This window comes from Hippopotamus amphibius, chromosome 2, assembly GCF_030028045.1.
Source record: "Hippopotamus amphibius kiboko isolate mHipAmp2 chromosome 2, mHipAmp2.hap2, whole genome shotgun sequence".
In the NCBI taxonomy this organism is placed as follows: domain Eukaryota; kingdom Metazoa; phylum Chordata; class Mammalia; order Artiodactyla; family Hippopotamidae; genus Hippopotamus; species Hippopotamus amphibius.
Window position 1 is genome coordinate 185,388,044 of NC_080187.1, and position 19,001 is coordinate 185,407,044.

General features: G+C 56.7%; 1 protein-coding gene across 1 annotated transcript in view; it reads right to left on the minus strand.

Annotated features, from left to right (window-relative positions):
• SPTBN5 (spectrin beta, non-erythrocytic 5) overlaps positions 1-19,001 on the minus strand; it is a 47,761-nt gene that overhangs the window by 23,070 nt on the left and 5,690 nt on the right. Inside the window, exons 5-25 of the mRNA XM_057721801.1 lie at positions 18,581-18,809; positions 17,114-17,745; positions 14,801-14,939; positions 14,455-14,687; positions 14,044-14,197; positions 13,755-13,955; positions 13,470-13,676; positions 10,821-11,021; positions 10,001-10,153; positions 7,458-7,588; positions 6,967-7,206; positions 6,400-6,687; positions 5,088-5,328; positions 4,798-4,937; positions 4,493-4,592; positions 3,569-3,739; positions 2,917-3,081; positions 2,232-2,446; positions 1,263-1,446; positions 833-1,033; positions 491-607 (exon numbers count right to left, since the gene is read on the minus strand). Coding sequence (XP_057577784.1) covers positions 491-607; positions 833-1,033; positions 1,263-1,446; positions 2,232-2,446; positions 2,917-3,081; positions 3,569-3,739; positions 4,493-4,592; positions 4,798-4,937; positions 5,088-5,328; positions 6,400-6,687; positions 6,967-7,206; positions 7,458-7,588; positions 10,001-10,153; positions 10,821-11,021; positions 13,470-13,676; positions 13,755-13,955; positions 14,044-14,197; positions 14,455-14,687; positions 14,801-14,939; positions 17,114-17,745; positions 18,581-18,809 — 4,342 coding nt within the window. The remainder of the gene's footprint in view (positions 1-490; positions 608-832; positions 1,034-1,262; positions 1,447-2,231; positions 2,447-2,916; positions 3,082-3,568; positions 3,740-4,492; positions 4,593-4,797; positions 4,938-5,087; positions 5,329-6,399; positions 6,688-6,966; positions 7,207-7,457; positions 7,589-10,000; positions 10,154-10,820; positions 11,022-13,469; positions 13,677-13,754; positions 13,956-14,043; positions 14,198-14,454; positions 14,688-14,800; positions 14,940-17,113; positions 17,746-18,580; positions 18,810-19,001) is intronic.

Sequence of the window (19,001 nt, forward strand, 5' to 3'; positions counted from 1 at the left end):
GGAGGAAGGGTGTTCCAGGCCTCCCTCACTTTAACCAGGGATGCTTATGAGGTAGGTTTCAGGAAGGGTGTTTGGTTAACTCAAAGGATGATATTCAGAGTGTGGGAGGAAGAAGCCTGTGGAAGATGTGGGAAGGGCTGGAACAGGGGACCCCCAAGAGAGGAGAAAAGTGCCAGGGGGAGGAGAAGAAGCAAGAAGAGAAGGCAGAGAAGTCCTGAGGCCACAGGAGCATGGACCACTACAGAGATGAAAGAGAGGGAAATGGGCTCTTCAAAGGGGTGGTGGCAGGTGGGGGGCACTAGGGGTGAGCAGGGGGCTGTGCAGGATTTGGGTGGGAGTGGGGAAGGGGATGGACAGTCTTCAAGGAGAAAGAGCAGGCCTCTGTGCCTCCAAGAAGCAGGACGTGCCCTTTGGGCGTGTGACAGACCCTTCGTCACGGCCCATCATCACCCCAGTGCAGACCACATGGGAGATGCTCAGGACACACTACCTGGTGCTTCTTGATGAACCTGACGGTGGCTGCCTCGTCCCCGCCGTAGTCCTGGCTACTCACCAGCGGCCACTTCTCCTCCACCCAGTCCTCCAGCTCTGATGCATCCAGGAAATACTGTGAAGAATGGTGCCAATTCATCCTGATGATCTCAGATGGGACCCTCCAACCCGCTTAGAGACGTCATGCCACTGCTCTCCCACAGACAGCAAAAAGGCAGCTCTGGGCCTGGAGTTCTCACCACCGACCCAGCTCCCCGAGAGTTCCAGGTCCCGCAGCCCTCGCTCGGAGAGGCTGCCTGACTTTGGCTACTTCCCCTGACCCCAGCCCTCGGCACCCTACCTGCTGGAGAGCGGCAGCCTGCTGCAGGCACTGGGCCTGGGCCTCGCACGCCTGCTCCAGCTCCGCCCAGCGGCCTTCCAGCTTCTGGCACTGCTCCATGATGTGCTGGGCCTGGGGGTGCCCTGCAGCTGCGAGGCTGCGCCCGCAACCCAGCACCCGCTGCACCTGTCTTTGGTGGGCTTTCACCTCCGCCTGGAGCTCCTGCCACAGAACAGCATGAGGGGCTACCACCTCTGGGCTTCCCTTAGCCGTGCGGTTCCCAGAACAGAGCTGGGGATGCGGCTCCAGGGCCCAGTCATGGAAAAACTTGCTGGCAGAGAAGAGCTGGGGACAGAGACTTGGAAATCAGGACTCTGTGAGTAGCGACGGAGGGTGTCTGGGGTCTGGGAATGGGACATCAGGGGTTCTGGGAGAAAATGAGGACTATTACCTTGTGCCTGTAGAGAAGGCTGTGGGTACCATCCGAGTACTTATCGGAGCCAGTGCTGGGCGCAGGCATGTGCTCTGCCACCCAAGTGAGCTCCATGTCACTCAGCTGGTGGAACTGGTACAGCTCAACCGAGGCCTGCAGCTGCACTCGCCAGGCGGCCAGACGTCCCTGCAGGGACTCCAACCTGGGTGGAGGGAGGAGATGGGGAAGGCTGCGGACAGGTGAGGTCCAACTCTCAGTCCTTTCCTCGGCCCAATCGGGGACCCGTGAAGAAAGAGGCGGGGGTTGGGGAAGCCTCACCTAATGATGGGGAGGCAGCTGGAGAGGGCCCAGGTCCCAGCTGTGACAGGCTGGGACCTAGGACCCTTTGCTGCAGTGCTGCAATGCTTGCACCTGGACAAATGTCTCCTCGAGCAACAAAATACAAAGAAACTGTACAGGACTAAAAATAACTGTGTGCGTGCCCGGGTGGGGCAAATTCTGGACAGAAGGTAGAAAAAGACCAAAAAAGCCCAACTGCCACTTCTGAAGAGCCAAAACGAGAGCAAAAACAGGGTGTTGGGAGCAAAAGTAGGGTACTTACGGCACGTGCCCCCTGCACGCAACACCACTAGAGGGGTGGGCAAACCACCTAAGCCACCCCTGCAGCCCGACCCCTGGAACACACCCCTACCCTCACCCCACAGAAGGAACAAGCTCGCCCCCACCGAGCGAGCGGGCAGACGAGGGAACCTGCTACTTGTTCTCGCTCCCCTCTGCCGCAGCGGGGCCCCAGTAAAGCCTGATGTGAATTGCTCACCTGGCCTCTAGTCACTTTCCATTGACGGGAATGGCTCTACTCATAAGGGAAGGGGGCTTGGACAGGCCTGTAGGTGCCACCCTGCTGGGCCCACCGGGTGAAACCACCCTCAGGTTCACACGGCAGCAGTAACACACAACGGGGTGGAGATGGAACAAGCCGGCGAGTACCTCTGGAGGTACTTCTGGGTCTCCTCCACGATGGTCTGGGAATCGAACACCTGGTGGGCCTGGGGGACAAGGGCAGCCACCTCGCTGGCCAGTGCCTGGCTCTCGGCCTCCAGCTGGCAGTGCTGTTTCTGAAGCCCCCGGCTTGAGCCCAGGTTCTGCCCCATTTCTGCACTCTGCAGGGCCCCCTCTAGCTGCTCCATCTTCTCCTTGGCTTCCTGGGGAGGGACACAGGGCCGTGCGTGAGGCTCCACATACAGGCTGGCAAGCGGCCCTTCTCGGGCTCTGAGGCTGCGGTGCTGGCGGCACACCAGATTCTCCAGCGGCTTCTGGTGAATCTCTGGGGGGGCTGCTGTCCCCGCCACGGCCCGCCCCCAACGCGTGGTGCCCACACCTTCTCCCAGAGCCTCACGGACACCCCGGCCCCGGCCCTTCTTCCTGTCTGGGGGACTCAAGCTGTGCTGAGCACACGCGGGCACGCAGGAGGCGATCCTGGCTTGGCCAGTGGTGGGTAAAGCCAGGGTCGATGGGCTGTAGGCCAGAGGCCTCTGGAGGCTGCAGGACTTCCCAGGGCCGCTCCGGAGTCAGCAGACAGCCCGACTCTTCCCCTCCGCTTCCTGGCCTGTCTGTTCCCAGCCCGGCCCAGCCTCAGGCTCCCTCCTGGGTCCTGCCGCTCGCGTCGGCCAACCTGTAGCAGCCCCAGGAGCCGGTCCTGCTGCCGAGCCCGCCGGAGCCGCTTCCCACGCTCTGCCGTCTTGCGGTTCAGCTCTTCCCACTTGCGACTCAAGCCCTGCAGCCTGGCCTGCACGTCCTCCTGGGCACGGGGTCTGCTGCCCAACAGCTCTCTCCCCGCCTGCAGTGGACACAAAGGCCCGGCGCGTCTAGCTGAGCTGCTGGTACCGGGAGTGGCTGTGGTGGGCTGGGCCCGGGGCGGCAGTGGGGGTGGCTGGCTGCAAGCTGTACTCCACAGGCCGCAAGGGCTCCAGCCATTCACGTGGCCCCACATCTGTGGGCAGAGGCAGGAGGGCTTTCCTCTGACGCCCGGAAATAGTGTAGGGTGAGCGGGCCAGACAGCTGGCGGGAGGGCTGCGTTCAGGCGGAGGCGGCAGGCTCTGGGGCTGCCTCTTAGACTTGAGCGGAGGGGGTGACAGAAGCTTTCTGGGCTGGGTGAGGTGCCCAGACCAGGGGGTGCCCGCTGAGCGCAGGAGGAAGCTAGGGGATCCTAATTCCATGGAGACCAGGTGGATGCTTCCTTCAGTGACTGTGCTCCATGAAAACACGCTCTGCAGGGGAAACGTGAAGCCGAGCAGGCCCTGCACCCTGTGTCCAGTGTCCCGCACCTGCTGCAGGCCCTCCACGTGCCCCTGGGTGGCCACCAGCTCACGCTGGGCTGCTTCGTGCCACCTGAGCTTCCGCAGGATGTTGCCAGGTGCTCGGGACGGCTCGTCCGCCACCATCAGCTCCTTCTCCTCCATCCACAGCATCACCTCCGCCACATCCTGCTTCCATTCCTGCCCGGGAGCCAGGGGAGAGTGGCTATTACAGAGTGGGGCTGAGGGCTGGAAGGAGGACCTTTAGGGAGAGGGGTCCTAGGGCATCCCGGGGGAAGAGCAGGACACAGGGACAATCCTAGAGTGCAGGAGAGGTGGGGCCTGGGTTACTGCTCCCAAGTGGAGACAGGGAAACCGAGATGGGGAGAAAATTGTCTCAGGGGAAACAGCAGAAAGAGGCCTGGAGAATCAGGGTCTGGCCTCACGGTCCCCTGTGCCCAGGGAGGAGGAGCATCTGGCCAGGTCCCCACTGCTCCATCGCCTCAGATCACGGACAGCCCTCTGTCTCCAAACAGAATTAGGCTCTGGGAGGCCTGTGGACTAGCTCGGCTCTGAGCCCCCATCGTGGGTGGAACAAATATCTGACAGAATCAAGATCTCCAGCTGGAGCCCGTGGCCTGTGCAAGAGCCTGGAGTGTGGCCAGAAGCCGTGGGGACGGGGAGCAGCCAGCTGAGGGAGGGTGAGGGGGTTATACAAGAGGCCTAGGCTTTGGACCCAGCCCTGCCTCTGAGCTGTGTGGCCTCAGTCTCAGTTTTCCTTATTTGGAAAAATCAGAGCCATAATGCCCATCTCACAGGAGGTGCTGGGAGGGTCAATGACAAAACATGTGGGAAGGTGCTTTGTAAACTGTAAAGTGCTCAGTTGTTAGTGCAGCAGGGAGCTCTCAAGCATTCCTCCTGGGGAGGCCTCATGTGCCTGGGCCGGGCCCTCACCTGGAGCTGGAGGGAAGCCAGCAGCTGCCTCCTCCTCTGCTCGCTCCTCTCCTGGACCCTGGTCCACAGCGCCTGGGCGCTCTGCAGCTGCTCTCTGACCCTGCAGGGTGGGCAGAGCAGGGGAGGGTATGGGGAGGCTCCACTCTGCCCGAGGCTCACCCCGAAGGTCAGACCCACGCAGCCCAGGGTGTACCCCACTGTTCCCCCACTTCCCATGCACTCTCCCAGCCTCAGGGCAATGGGCTGTGCAGGCTGAGAAAGAAACCTGGGCTCTGCAGGTGCTGCCCAGACAGGCCCAGGCTCACCTGTGTGCAGCGAGGAGTTGGCTCTGAGCCAGCTTCTCGCCACGTGCCTGAAGATCCTCTGCTCGAGGGCCCAGGGCATCCAGGAGCTGCCCAAGCTGCTGATGCTGCTGCAGCAGGCTCTGGGCCTCCCCCACGTCCTCCTGGAGACGCAGAGACTGGGGTCATGTGGAGAGGATGGGGGTGAGCACCATCGCACCCACCGCCAACCCAGGGGCCGCCTGCCCCGCCTGGCTTCAAGCTCCTACTTTCTGGGGAAGGGGCGTCCCAGCTGCACACCCCCAGCTCCATACCACGAGGCTGTCCGGGTGGAGGAAGGCCTCATGCTTGGCACAGGTAGCGGTGAAGCCATCCACTTCTCGACTGAACCTCTGCAACTCCAGCCCCCCCTGCAGCTGCCGTTGTCTTTGCTCCCAGGTGGGCTTCAATTCCCTGCTTTGCTGGACCAGGAGCCTCAGGGCACTGGCCACCTCTCGGGAGGCTGGGGAGTCCACGGCTGCCAGGGGCTGGCCCTTTGCCTCCAGCTGCTGCAGCCTGTCCAGGACGACAGGCAGAGGGTCAAACCCTGCCTGCTCCCCTCGCCAATCTTCCTTCCCTCTCACCTCCACTGTTCACTCATCTTGGAGCTCTGACGTGAGGGTACCCAGCAGGGGTCTAAGGCTGATGGGACGGGGGGGTCTACTTGTCTTGCGGGACAGCTGTACCCTGGGCCACTAGCGAGACCCTGAATGTAACAAGCCCAGCCCAGTACTCGGGACTCATTAGTTCGCGTGCTCCCTGCATGTCACACCTTTGCTCCAGCTGGCTACACTGATGGTGATGCCCAGGCAAGTGGTTGTGTGGGGCAGCACACCCAGAAAAATCACTCAGACGGCCGACGTGCCTGACTGCGGGGCCACCGCAGGCCTGGGTGGAGCCTGGAGCGATTAGGAAAGGCACCCACCCCTCTCTGCTGGCTGCGGCCCCCAGGCTCACAACTTGGGAACAGGCGACACCTTTGTGCGAATTAGGAAAAGGTTCCACTTCTCTGAGCTGCTGCAGCCCTGAAGCGGTTGGCGGAGTCTAGTGGGAGCAGGGCATAGGCTGGACTTCAGTGCCCACTTGGCCACTGGCCAGGGTCCTTCACCTGGGGCACAGCCTGCAGACCGTACCCACCCCTGTAGGAGGAGAGAAGGTATTGCCATACTGAGGAAGCAGGTGTCTTAGTCCTGTGGGAATGGGGAGTGGGGGGCGGGGAGGGGCTGTGCCCTTTGACTCTAGGGGCCTCTGGGATCTGTGTTACCCAGAATAGATGGGGAGGTTCAGCCATCCTGACAGAGTAATCCACCAGGCTCACTTGCATGGGGTATGGCCAGACTTGAACTGGCTACAACCTTCCAGAAAGCTCAGACCCTGCCCTGGGTCCCTCCCCTAAGTATGCAAGATGCCTGACCCGTCCTTGGTTATACCCTCCTCTTGGTAAACCTGCCTGAAGCACCATGCGGGACACCAGCCTGGGCCACTCCCCTGGGTGACACGCCACTTCCTGCCTCTGCCTTTCTGGTGCCCTGTCCCCACAGGCCGTGGCCAGCCTGAAGCATGCCCCACCCGCCCCCCTGTCCTGACCTCTCCTGCTGCAGGTGGATCTCCTCCAGCAGGTCTTGGTGCTGCCCCAGCAGCCACTGGGCTGAGGCCACGTCCACTGCCTCCTCCTCGCTGTGCAGCTGAACCTGGACACGATCCGCCCACAGCAGCAGCTGCCGGCTCTCCTGCAGGAAGCTCCGGCAGGCCTGCGCCTCGGCCTGGACCCGCGCCCACTGGGCTGCTTGCTCCTGTGCGCGCTCCAGCAGCCCCTGCAGCATCTTCACGTGTCCCTGCAAGGACTGGCTCTCTGTGGGGCCCAGCTCCCCGACCCTGCAAGACAGGGCCCACCTCCTAGTCGGCACTGCACCCTGGGCCCAGAGCCCGGGCCTGTGTTCCCCAGGGCAAGTGGTAGCAGTTCTGAACTGCCCCTCACCCTCTACCTAGGGGCAGTGAGCATGTGCGGCTCTGAGCATGTTCCCGTACTGTTCCCCAACCTGTGCCCTGCCCTTGGGGCAGCACATCCTGCCGGTCCTCCCCACTCCAATTTCTATCCCCTTCCCCATTCCATAATCCTGCTCAGGCCTTCACTGTGCTGAACCCGGGCCATACTTGCTAGCCGTGCTTTGCAGGTAGCGAATGCCTCTCTCCAGCGCTAGCATCTTCTGCTGGCTCACTTGCAGGATGCGGTGGCTGCTCTCTAAGTGTCCCGGCTCCAGGGTTTCTAGCTGGAGTATCATGTCTTGCAGCTGGACCTTTGTGGATTCACACTCCTGAAGAAAACTACACATGTGCGTGGTGCATACCAGCTGCGTTTCCTTCTCTTTCTTCAGGGCCTCCAGCTGCTCCCACCTGGGTAGAGGGAGCAGGGATGTCTCAGGCATGTCATGTCACAGGGACACCTCCCCGTCCATCCTGGGGCCCTGGCTGGAGGCTCACATGACTGAAGCTGCCAGGCTGGCCGTCCCCATGCCCTCTCCTTTTTGCCTCTGACACGTCCAGTCTTTCTTCCTGGCATCTCAGGAGTCAGGTAAGCAGGCACTCAGGCCCAGGCACTGCATCCAGCCTGCCACCCTCACCTTATACCCCCTCCTCAGGCTCACCTCTGGCTAAGTTCCTCCTGCTGTCGCTGGATTTTGGGGGAATCTCCAGGACATCTCTGCTTCAGTTGCTCAGCAGAGCTGCTAACCTCAGCCCAGAGGCCCCTTCCCACAGCCAGGGCAGTGAGGAATTTCTGGGGGATGGAGATTTCAGGCCTTGAGGGGGCTTTTTCTCTTCCTTCAGTCCCCTTAAGACTAAGAATGACCTCAGATATACACTGCTACAGAGATGTTTGAGCTGCATCCCTCTGGAAGCACAGAGATCTACATCCTTAAAGGGCTAGCAGGGCCCTTTAAAAATTCAAGGCCAGGCATCCAAATTGGAAAGGAAGAAGTAAAACTGTCATTATTTGCAGATGACATGATTTGATACAGAAAACCCTAAAGACTCCATCAAAAAACTGTAAAAAGTAACAAATGAATTCAGTTAAGTTTTAGGATACAAAATCAATATACAGAAATCTGTTGACTTTCTATCCACTAATAATAAACTATTAGAAAGAGAAATTAAAACAGTCCATTTACAATTACACCAAACAGAATAAAGTACCTAGGAATAAATTTAACCAAGGAGGTGAAAGACCTGTATACTGAAAACTATAAGACACTGATGAAAAATTAAAGAAGACACAAATAAATGGAAAGATATTTTGTGTTCATGGATTGGTAGACTAAAAGTTGTATGGAGCAACAAAAGATCTCAAATAGTCAAAGCAGTCTTGAGAAAGAACAAAGATGAAAGGGTCATAGTCCTTGATTTCAAACTATATTACAAAGGCATAGTAATCAATCAGTATGGTACTGGCATAAAAACAGACACATAGATCAATGGAACAGAGCAGTGAGCCCAGAAATAAACCCATGCATATATGGTCAATTAATTTATGACAAAGGAGCCAAGACTATACAATGGGGAAAGGACAATCTCTTCATAATTGGTGTTGGGGAAATTGGACAGCCACCTGCAAAAGAATGAAACTGGAATACTATCTCATACTACACAAAAAAATTAACACAAAATGGATTAAAGACTTGAATGTAAGACATGAAATCATAAAACTCCTAGAAGAAAACAGAGTTGGGTAAGCTCCATGACGTCAGTCTGGTGATGATTTTTTGGATTTGACACCACAAGCAAAGTGACAAAAGCAAAATAAACAAGTGGTACTACATCAAACTAAAGAGCTTCTGCCCAGCAAAGGGAACCATCAACAAAATGAAAAGGTAACCTATGGAATGGGAGAAAATATTTGCAAATCATATATCTGATAAGGGGTTTATATCCAAATATATAAAGAACTAACACAAGACAATTGCAGAAAAACAATTAACACGATTTAAAAATGGGCAGAGGCTCTGGATAGACATTTTGCCAAAGAAGATATACAGATGGCCAAGAGCTACATGAAAAGATGCTTGATAGCACCATCATAAGGGAAATGCGAATTAAAACCACAGTGAGATATACCTGTTAGAATAGCTATTATCAAAATAACAAGTGTTGGAGAGTATGCGGAGAAAAGGGAACCCTTGTGCATTGTTGGTGTGAATGTAAATTGGTGCAACCACTATGAAAAATAGTATGGAGTTTCATCAAAAAAATTAAAAATAGAACTACCATATCATCCAGCAATTCCACTTCTGGAATTATCTGAAGAAAATGAAAGCACTAACTCAAAAATATATATGCACCTCCATGTGCATTCCAGCATTATTTATAATAGCCAAGATATGGAAACAACCTAAGAGTCCATCAGTGGATAAATGAACAAAGAAAATGTCACACACACACACACACACACACACACACACACACACACACACAGTGGAATATTATTCAGCCATAAAAAAAGAATGAAATCTTGCCATTCAGGACAACGTGGATGGACCCTACCAGCATTATGCTAAGTGAAATAAGTCAGACAAATACCATATGATCTTACATGTGGGATCTGAAAAAAAAAAAAAGAAAAAAAAAACCAAGCTCATAGATTCATATAACAGATTGGTGGTTGCCAGAGGGGAGGAGTGGGGAGGGGGTGAAAAGGGTGAAAGGAATCAAAAGGTACAAACTTCCAGTTATAAGATAAAAAGTCATAGAGATGTAATGTACAGCATGGCAACTATAGTTAATAATACTATGTTGCATATTTGAAAGTTGCTAAGAGACTAAATCTTAAAAGTTCTCAACACTAGCAAAAAAAAATCTGTAACTATGAATATATGGTGATGGATATAACTAGATTTATTGTTGCGGTCATTTTGTAATAATATACAAGCATCTAATTATTACATTATACACCTGAAATAATAGTGTTGTATGCCATTATACCTCAATTTTAAAAAATGCAAAGCCAGCTTCCTCCCTCCCTCCTCCCTCCCAGACAAGACCGTGACTAACACGGAGCCCTGGGGCACAGGAGGGGATAAGGGGGAGGCAGAAGCAAGGTGAGGAGGAAGCAGGGCGGGAATACAGAGGGGCAGTGGGACCAAGCAGCTAAGACCTCGCTCCCCCCCCCTCCACCCCGGCTCCAAGCAGACTGTACCTCATACTTGAGCTGCATGACCTCCAAGTTGTCGGCCTGGGGCTGCAGCGTCTGCAACAGCGCTGTCTGGTTTGCCAGCCAGGACTGCAGCTCCCCACAGCAGCCATGGAAGCCAAACAGGGCCACCGCCTCCTCCAGCCGGGCCCTGCGGTGCTGAGGAGACACCGGCCCAGAGGCTGGGGTGAGGGTCAGTGCCTGCCACAGGGCCCTCACAGCAGGTCCCCCATCACCTCCCAAACAGCAGAGCCCAGGGCCAGGCCCAGAAACGGCCCCTGTCCCACTGCTGGACCCTGCGTCCTCTGCCAGAGGTGGCATAGGGTAGAGGCCCGGCAGTGTGCACTTTTGCTCTTATCCTCCTCACACCCTTTGGCTGTTAGGTACGATCCACGCTTCTCCCTGGGACCCGGCCCCACTCCCGGGCCCCCTCCTCTCAGGGCCCTCCTCTAGCTGCTCCCAGGGCTCACCGCTGTGCTCCAGGCACTCTGGCCCTCACCCTTCCACTGGGCCTTTGCACAGGTCCTGCCTAGAACACTCTTCCCCTGCCCTCCTCCAGGCTCACCTGCTCTCAGCTTCTGATTGTTCGAGTCTCCGCCTAAATGTCCTTCCCTCAGAGACGTCTCCCACCCTGACCTGGGCTCCCCTCTCAGGCTCCCATCATACCCGCATCTGTCTGATGACTTGCTTCACATCTTCTCTGCCATGAGGTAAGCTCCCCGAGGGCAGGGAGCACGTCCAGTCACTGCTCTGTCCCTGGGCTCATGGCTCAGGGCCTAGCACCAAGTGGGTGCTCCGTGAACGTTTCTTGAACAAGGAGCGTTACCTCTGCCAGGGCCCGCAGGCCCTCATAATCCTGGTTCAAGCAGTCCTGTGTCTGGAGGATGGTGTTGGGGTCAAAGTCCTGGTCAGGCTCATCTGGGAGGGCCATCTTCTGGGTGCCCCAGGGGCCAGAGTAGTAGGAAATCTCACGCCAGGCCCTTGGGTTTCTTGGACCTTTCTTTGGAGAGCTCAGGGCAGACACCGCCTGTGCCGACATGACAGAGGGCCGAGTGTCTGGAGGGGGCTCCCTGCAGGCAGCAGAAGGCTTGAGAGGACGGGGCCAGCGGTTGTACCTGGGGTTCCTGTTCCACGATGTGGTTGACGGGCACTGTGGCCTGACAGCCCCCCAAGTCCTTCGGCTCCCAGGCGTTGGGGCTTGTCTGGCGCAAGGGCTGTAGGGCCTCTCCTGGGAGCTGAGTGAAGTGCGTCCCTGTGGGGGCACAGGTTCTGAGGGCTGTGCTGGTCCTGCTCCTCTTCTTGACCCAGGAGCTGGCCAGTCGGGAGGGGTGGGGGACTTTTGGTGACTCAGCCCTATGCCAGGAGCCCTGGGAGTTAGAATAGGAGGAGGGCCAGAGCTTCCTGAGCTCCTGGAGGCCTTATGATCATCTCAGGCTTGCAAGCCCACAGACCCAGAGATGGGACATCTCCCAGGACCATGCATGGAGAAGCAGAATGTGCATTGTGTGAAATAAATACCATGGATGTCAGGGGAAACATGGCCAGAAGAGTCTGGGGCTGTTGGGAAAGGTTTCAAGGACAAGGTGGGCCTCCGTGGGCCTGGCTGGGGGTGTAGCATTTGCAGAGGTGGAGGCAAAGTGGCTCTGGTGGCAGGAGCTGGGGCAGAGAGGGTTGGGGGAAGTACAGGCTGATCCTCCCAATGAGCATCTCGTCTCCGTCCCTCCGTGCCTCTGGCCCTGGGCAAGGGTCAGACACAGCAGTGTCAGCCAGGCTGGCTGCTCAGGGCTGCCTTGAGGGGACTGAAGAAAAGGAATAGGCACAGAAAAAGACTGGAAAGGGGGAGGAAACAAAGGAAGACTCAGAATTTTGGGCAGCTCCATGTCTTTCTTTCTGCTGAGCCCCAAAAGGTCCCTCCTCAACTTCCTCCCTTCAGTCTTCGGATGCCCCTGAGAGGCGCATAAGATAAATTTATGATGCTCTGTTGAGGTTCCCACATGGGGTCTTGGCCTTATACCTCTGTAGATGAAGCTCATCTGGACCTGAGGGCAGCGGTGCTGGCTGCCTGGCGGTGCTAAAATTTGGGTCCCATTCTGAGGTCTCCTGGTTGCGTCTTCATCAACTCTGCTCCAGCCTCCTGGGGGCTCCCTCTGTACGGAGGAGGGAAGGCTCTGCTTAGCTGCCAAAGTGGCTCCGCACCTCCAGGAGAGGGGGCATCTCTGCACCAACCCCCCTATTCCAGCATCACCAGGCAAAGCAAGGGTTTGAAAATGTCAGAGACTAGGACTAACCCTCTATCAATGCCACGGTTGGCTGGGCAGTAGAGGACACAAAAGAAGGACAAGGCACCTCCCATTCATTCATTTAAACAATTAACTCAAACTGGAGAAGGAGGCCGGCAATACCAAGAGCAGTATGTGTTAGTATAATGCAGGCTCCAGGAGTTAAACCTCATAGCTACACGGGGAGGGATGGGGTGGAAACAGCCCTGGACCAGGAATTTGGAGGCCTCTCCAGCAGGTGTGAAGGCAGTAATTTGGCCTCTGTGAACCTTGGTTACCTCATCTGTAGAGTGAGGGGGTTGGACCAGACCACTGCTAACACACTGTGGATCTATTTTCAAAAATTGGTAACTATGTGGCACAGGGAATAAATGTAAAGGAAAAGAGCTCGACCTTGGCTAAGTTAGAACCATAAACATTTCAGACCTGGTAGTCTGGTCCTGGTGGTCAGGACCAGAACCCTAGTCAGCTACCGACTATTCCACCAGGCGCCCTCCCAAGATACGAGAACCTGAGCTGCAGCTCTACAGGTGCATGGGACGCGGCTGGCAGACAGAAGGCGTCTGGGACACGGAGCTTCCTTGGGATGAGGGTGGAGGGACCAAATGTGAGTGCAGGGTCTGAGGGCCGTGATTTACACATCTTGAGCTACATGTACAGCTTCTTGAAAGACAACTGCAAACCCTCATAGGGTGGACCAACCTGCCCACCAGGTAGGTATGTTTTTTTTTTTTTTTTTTTTTAAACTGGAGGCTCACTGAACTGAGAGAGGGGGTTCAGAAAGCAGTCTGGTGTAGTGATTAGGCTACCCAAAACCTACAAGGGCCAAGTCAGGAGAGAGAGCCAAATAGGGCTGAAGGGTACCTTAGGCCTGGTGGTGAAAGTAAAGGGACATTCCTGGAGGAAACTGATCAACGCCTGGAAACTGGTGGGCGAAGTGAGCCTGCCAAACTACACTTGTATGGCCTCCAATCATGGGCAGACAGAACTCCAGTAACTGCGCGGGACTGCAGGGGAGATGATACCAAGGGGTGGGCACCTCCAAGCCCAGGGTAAGGCCCTGATTCCCGGGGCAGGGGCCACAAAAGCCCTGCCATTTCCACCCTCTGTTTGGCCATGGGAGAGCGGTCACAGCGCGCGCATGTGCTGTCGGAGGCCCGTGGGTCTGGGTCCCTGCCGGGTCAAGCCCCGCGCACCAGGAGCGACGCCCGGGCTGCTGCCGCCCGCGCCTCTTCGTCCAATCGCCGCAGCTCGGCCCCGAAGGCGCGCACGGCGCGCTCCAGCCGTAGATGGCGCTGCAGCAGGGCCTCGGCGGCCGCCTGGTCCTGCCCAAACGATGCGCTCTCCAGTGCCGACCGCCGCTCCCGGAGCCACGAGGCCGCCTCCGCCACGTCGGCGAAGTACTGCGAGGAGGAGGGCAGGCTGGGCACGGGCCGACCCGCACTCCCCGCCCTGCCTCCCGTTGTCCGCCGCCCCGCTACCTGCTGCACGAGCAGGGCCGCCTGCAGCCGCGCGCCCCGCGCTGCTGCCTGGGCCTGGAGCCTCTGGCAGGCGCCTTGCACCGCTTCTGCCCGCTCCCGGGGATCCGGCCACGTTGGGGGCCCGCGTGCGCCCAGGTCGCATCCCCTCCGCACGAGATCAGCGCACACGGCTTGGTGGCGCTGGAGCTCGGCTTCCAGGGCCTGGCAGATAGCAGAGCAGGGAGCTGGGTGAGAGGAAGGGCGGGAAGGCAGGGAGAGAGGAACCGGCAGGGTGCAGGGTAGCGGGCACCTTGTGTTTCTGCTGGGCTGCTGCGATCTGGCTGAGATCCGGGGCTAGGGCCGCATCCTCCACCAACTGTCCGCGCTCCCTCAGCCAGGCTTCCTCCTCCTCACAGTTGTGCAGGAGCTCTGCCCGCTGTAGGGTCTGCTCCAGCAAGGCCCGCCTGAGGGACGGCAAGGGCCACAGAGGTGCTCAGGGAGTCACCCGGCTCGGGGAGGGGGTTCCCCACCAGGTCCAGACACTTCCCCTTAGACAGGAGTTTTCCTTTCCCTGGATGACTCAACAGAGGAGACAGAGGCCTTGGGGGTGAGGGTCAGTGTAGAGGAAGTTGCCAGGCAGCATTGTTTTAATCTGGGCAGGAGGTAATCTGGGTTACAGAAAAGTTCTGGAGAGGGTAGAGGAGTTTGGGTGAGCTCTTACCGGGACCTGGCAAGAGACACCAGGCTCTGGTGGAGCTGGACCAGTGCCCTGGCCTTGGCCTGCAGCACCTCCACACTAGTGCCCCCGGAAGAATCCAGCTCCGTTGTCTGGTGGGCAAAATGGCTCACGTGGGCTCCGTGGGCCGAGATCTGGGCCTCTAGCAGGTCATGCCTCTGCAGCAGCTCCACCACCTCTGCCAGCTGCTGCCCACAGGCTGTGGAGCTGGCCAGCACCTGGCCAGGGACAGACTAGCGGTCATTAAAGTCCCAGAGTGCTGGGTCCCCGTGAATGCCAGGGCTAACATATCTTGCTGTGTTTCTCAGGGATCCGCTGGTCCAGGGCCCACCTGCAGCTCGTTGAGCTGGTTGGAGGCAGCCTCTACCTCCTGCAGCAGGCTCAGCATAGCCTGCATGCCTGCCATCTGCTTCCTCTGCCCCTGGAGCCGCTGAAGGAGCTGCTCCCAGCGCCGAGTGATCTCCAATTGCCTGGGGGACGTGAGAGTAAGAGTGGTATCCACTGGGCTGCGGCAGGGAAGATACTTTGGGGTCCGCAGTTCCGGGGGAGGGGTACTTGGCTGTCCCGGAGGAGCCTGAGTACTGTGGCTGGGGCTGTGAGCATCCTAGCCTGATGCAGTTGGGGCAGTGTCCCCGCCTTTTAGACACAGGCAGAGAAGCTGGATGGAGGGCTTGGGAGGTTCAGGCCTTCTCGGACCCCCAAGCCTTCTTTCCAGTCCTCATCTCAGGTAACAGCAACTCCACCCTTCCAGGTGCCCTGGCCAAAATGTTGATAACTCACTTTCTCACACCCCACATCTGATCTGTGTGCAAATCCTCTTGGATTCAAAATATATGCAGAATCCCACCAATTTCTTATCACCTCCACTGCTTCTCTGGTCTGGATTATTGCAGTAGCGTCATAACTGGTCTCTCTCCTTCTGCCTTTGCCCTTTCAGTCTATTCCTGACATGGCAGCCAGAGTGATCATTGTAAAACAAAAGTTAGATTGTGTCACTCCTCTGGTCAAGCCCTGCCATGATTTCCTATCTTTTGCTGAGTAAAAAGCAAGTCCTCACTGTGCCCTGCAGGGCCCAGCAGGATCTCCGCCACCGTCCCTTGCCTCCATACCTCCCAAGCTCAACTATAGCTTGTTCACTTGGCCAACACTGGCTTCTGGGCTGTTTTTCAAATATGCCAGGCATATGCTCACTTTGGGACACTGCACTCGTATAGTCTGTCCTCATATCTGTATGGCTTCTCACTTCTTTCTGGTCTTTGCTCAAAAGTAAACCTCCTCTGGGGCTTTCCTGGTGGCACAGTGGTTAAGAATCTGCCTGCCAATGCAGGGGACATGGGTTTGAGCCCTGGTCCAGGAAGATTCCACATGCTGCGGAGCAGCTAAGCCCGTGCACCACAACTACTGAGCCTGTGAGCCACAACTAATGAGCCCATGCTCCACAACAAAAGAAGCCACAGCAATGAGAAGCCTGTGTGCTGCAATGAAGAGTAGCCCCCGCTCTCCACAACTACAGAAAACCTGCACGCAGCAATGAAGACCCAATGCAGCCAATAAAAATAAATGAATAAATAAATTTATTTTTTAAAAAAGTTAAAAAAAAAAAGTAAACATCCCCTGACCACCCCATATAACTCCCTCCCTATACCTTGGCACCTCCTAGTCCCCTGTTCTGCTTTATTATTATTATTATTATTAAATTTATTTATTTATTTATTTTATTTATTTATTGGCTACATTGGGTCTTCGTTGCTGCATACGGGCTTTCTCTAGTTGCTGCAAGCGGGGGCTACTCTTCATTGTGGTGCGCAGGCTCCTCATTGTAATGGCTTCTCTTGTGGAGCATGGGCCCTAGGCACATGGGCTTCAATAGTTGTGGCACATGGGCTCAGTAGTTGTGGCTCACGGGCTCTAGAGCACAGGCTCAATAGTTGTGGCTCACAGGCTTAGTTGCTCCGTGGCATGTGGAATCTTCCCAGGGCAGGGGACCTGTGTCCCCTGCATTGGCAGGCGGATTCTTTACCACTGCGCCACCTAGGAAGTCCTGCTTTATTATTTTTTAAAATCACTATCTCACATATTATGTATTTTTCTGTTTTCCTTAGTAGTATGTAAGCTCTATGAGGAGAGGGATTTTTGTTTGTCCTCTTCACTGCTAGATCTCCAACACCTAGAACAGTACTTGGGACATAGTAGACACTCAATAAATGCTTATTTAGTGACTGAATTAATAAGAGGCTATCTAGAAAGAACAGTGCTTTACTAAAGGGATTATGGATGGTTGAATTTCTACCATCCATAGTTTCTAGTGGGAACTAGATATTTGTTTGTTTATTTATTTATTTTTGCTGTACCATGTGGCTTACAGGATCTTAGTTTCCCTGGTATTTATTTATTTTTCCTGTACCATGTGACTTATGGGATCTTAGTTTCCTGACCAGGGATCGAACCCAGGACCCGGCAGTGAAAGTGCTGAATCCTAACCACTGGACTGCCAGGGAATTCCCAAGAGCTAGATCTTTTTAAAGGGAGCCCTGAACCCACAAATCACCCCTGCCTCTGTGGCCAGGAATGGGCTGTGTAAAGATAGGGGTATGGTAGGAAGGCCCTAACCTGTTTTGAAGAAGGTTCCCATGCCAGAGCTCACCTGCAGGCCACCTCTGCCCAGCCGTGGTAGTGCTCCTGCTGGAGGATGTCTGCCATCTCAGCCAGGACCTGGAAGCGCCCCTCCTGGGGCAGGATGCCGGCCTCCAGCATGCCCAGCCTCTGGACGACCGCTTCCACCATGGCCAGGCTGGCTGGTGGGGCTGCGGCCCGGTCCAGCACCTGCTCTGTGTCTGTCAGAAAGCTCTCCCGGAGGGCCGCCTTATGCTGGAAGCGCCGGGCCAGGGTTTCCAACCGCTCTAGCTGCAGGAGCCTCTGCTGCAGGGCCCGGCTCCGTGAGGCCTCTGCCCGCTCCAGGCCTGCCCAGTGCTGGGACAGCTCCGCAGGGCCCAGGCCCTCGCGTGGCAGGAAGGGCCTGCGGTTCTGGGCTCGGAGTGCCGTCTGCAGCCGAAAGAGCAGGGCCTCCGTGAGCCCTCGCTGCTGCAGCCTCGGTGGCTTCTCCTGGGTGCGGAAGGAGGCAAACGCCACCAGGAGCTGGCGCATGGCCGGCAGGGAGTCTGGGAGATCCCGTGCCTCCAGCTGCACCCGCTTCTCTGCAATCCAGCCCAGCAGGTCGGCCACCAGCTGCTCGTACTGGGTCTGCAGTGCCTCTGTCTCCAGGAGCTGAAGCAGGATCTGGCGGAGGGCACGGGACGGGGTCAGGGGGGCACCTCGGGGCAGGCCCCGGAATCCAGGCCCTGGAGGCTCTCCCGTTTTGGGTGCTGAGTGCCAACCAGGCTTGCCCAGGGGGGCCGTCACTCCTGGCCTCAGCTGAGGGTGCACGAAAGTGGGGGTCCTCCCAGCCCCCAGAGAAGCGGGCCTGCCTCCATTCCACACTCAGACCTGGGCGTGTGGGGCTCCCACCCTGCCTTCCTCTATCTTATTTCACTCCGTTTGGCCTCCACTCTGGGGGTGCTCTTCTCTTTTGGAGCCCCTTTCCCTTCCCACATCCCTAAAATAGCCCAGAGCCCTCGGCCTGGATCACCTCCCCCACGCCCAGCTGAGACACAGACCCTGAGAACAGGCCTCCCAGGCCGCAGCCTCTGCCATCGTGCCCAGAGGATAAGAGAGCCCCCCAGAAACATGCACTCCGCCCAGCAGAGCTGCACTGTGCTTGTCCTTGCAGAGTCTACTTCTCTGACCCTCCCAATCCCATTAGGAGCTTAACAACCTGAGAGCAGAGGGGGAGGGGCAGGAAGGGGCGTCGCTCACCCGGTTTTCCTGTGTGCCAGGCTCTGTGCTCATATTTCCTTGAACACTCCTAGCAGCCTTCTATTACCCGGAATTCATTACCTATTATCCAGGCATCATCATCCCCATTTTACAGACGGAACGCAGTAAATTTAGGTGATGTGGCCGAGGCCACACAGCGAGGAAGGGGCAGAGAAAGCCTTCAAACCCCCATGGGTCTGACTCCGGAGCCCATGTTCACCCCAGCTCTCCTCGATGCCACCTTCCCTTTGTTACCAACCTTTGCGAGCCTCCTCTGGACAGTCTGCTCCTGGTGCAGGCGGGAGAAGTGGTGGTAGTAGAGGGAGACATAAGTCATGATGGAACGATCATCGGGCTGTAGGGCCGCCACGTCCTCGGGGTCCAGCAGCGGAGCGATGCCCAGCTCCTGCTCCGCCACGTGGAAAGCACAGTGGAGGTTGTGCAGTGGGCGGTCGGGATTCAGCGAGCTGTAGTCAAGCAGGTCTGGCCTGGGCAGAGAGCAGGCAGGGCTGTTCACCAGAGTAAGTGACTGCTTGGCTTTAAGGGGACTTGTTAAAAAGGCAAACCAGTTCCTACTGGTCACTCACACCTTGCTGTGCATTATTTTTCCCTGATGATTATCTGAGACCCTGGCTGAAGGAATAGGGCTGGGGAGAGGGGACGGTTAATTTTGCTCAGGG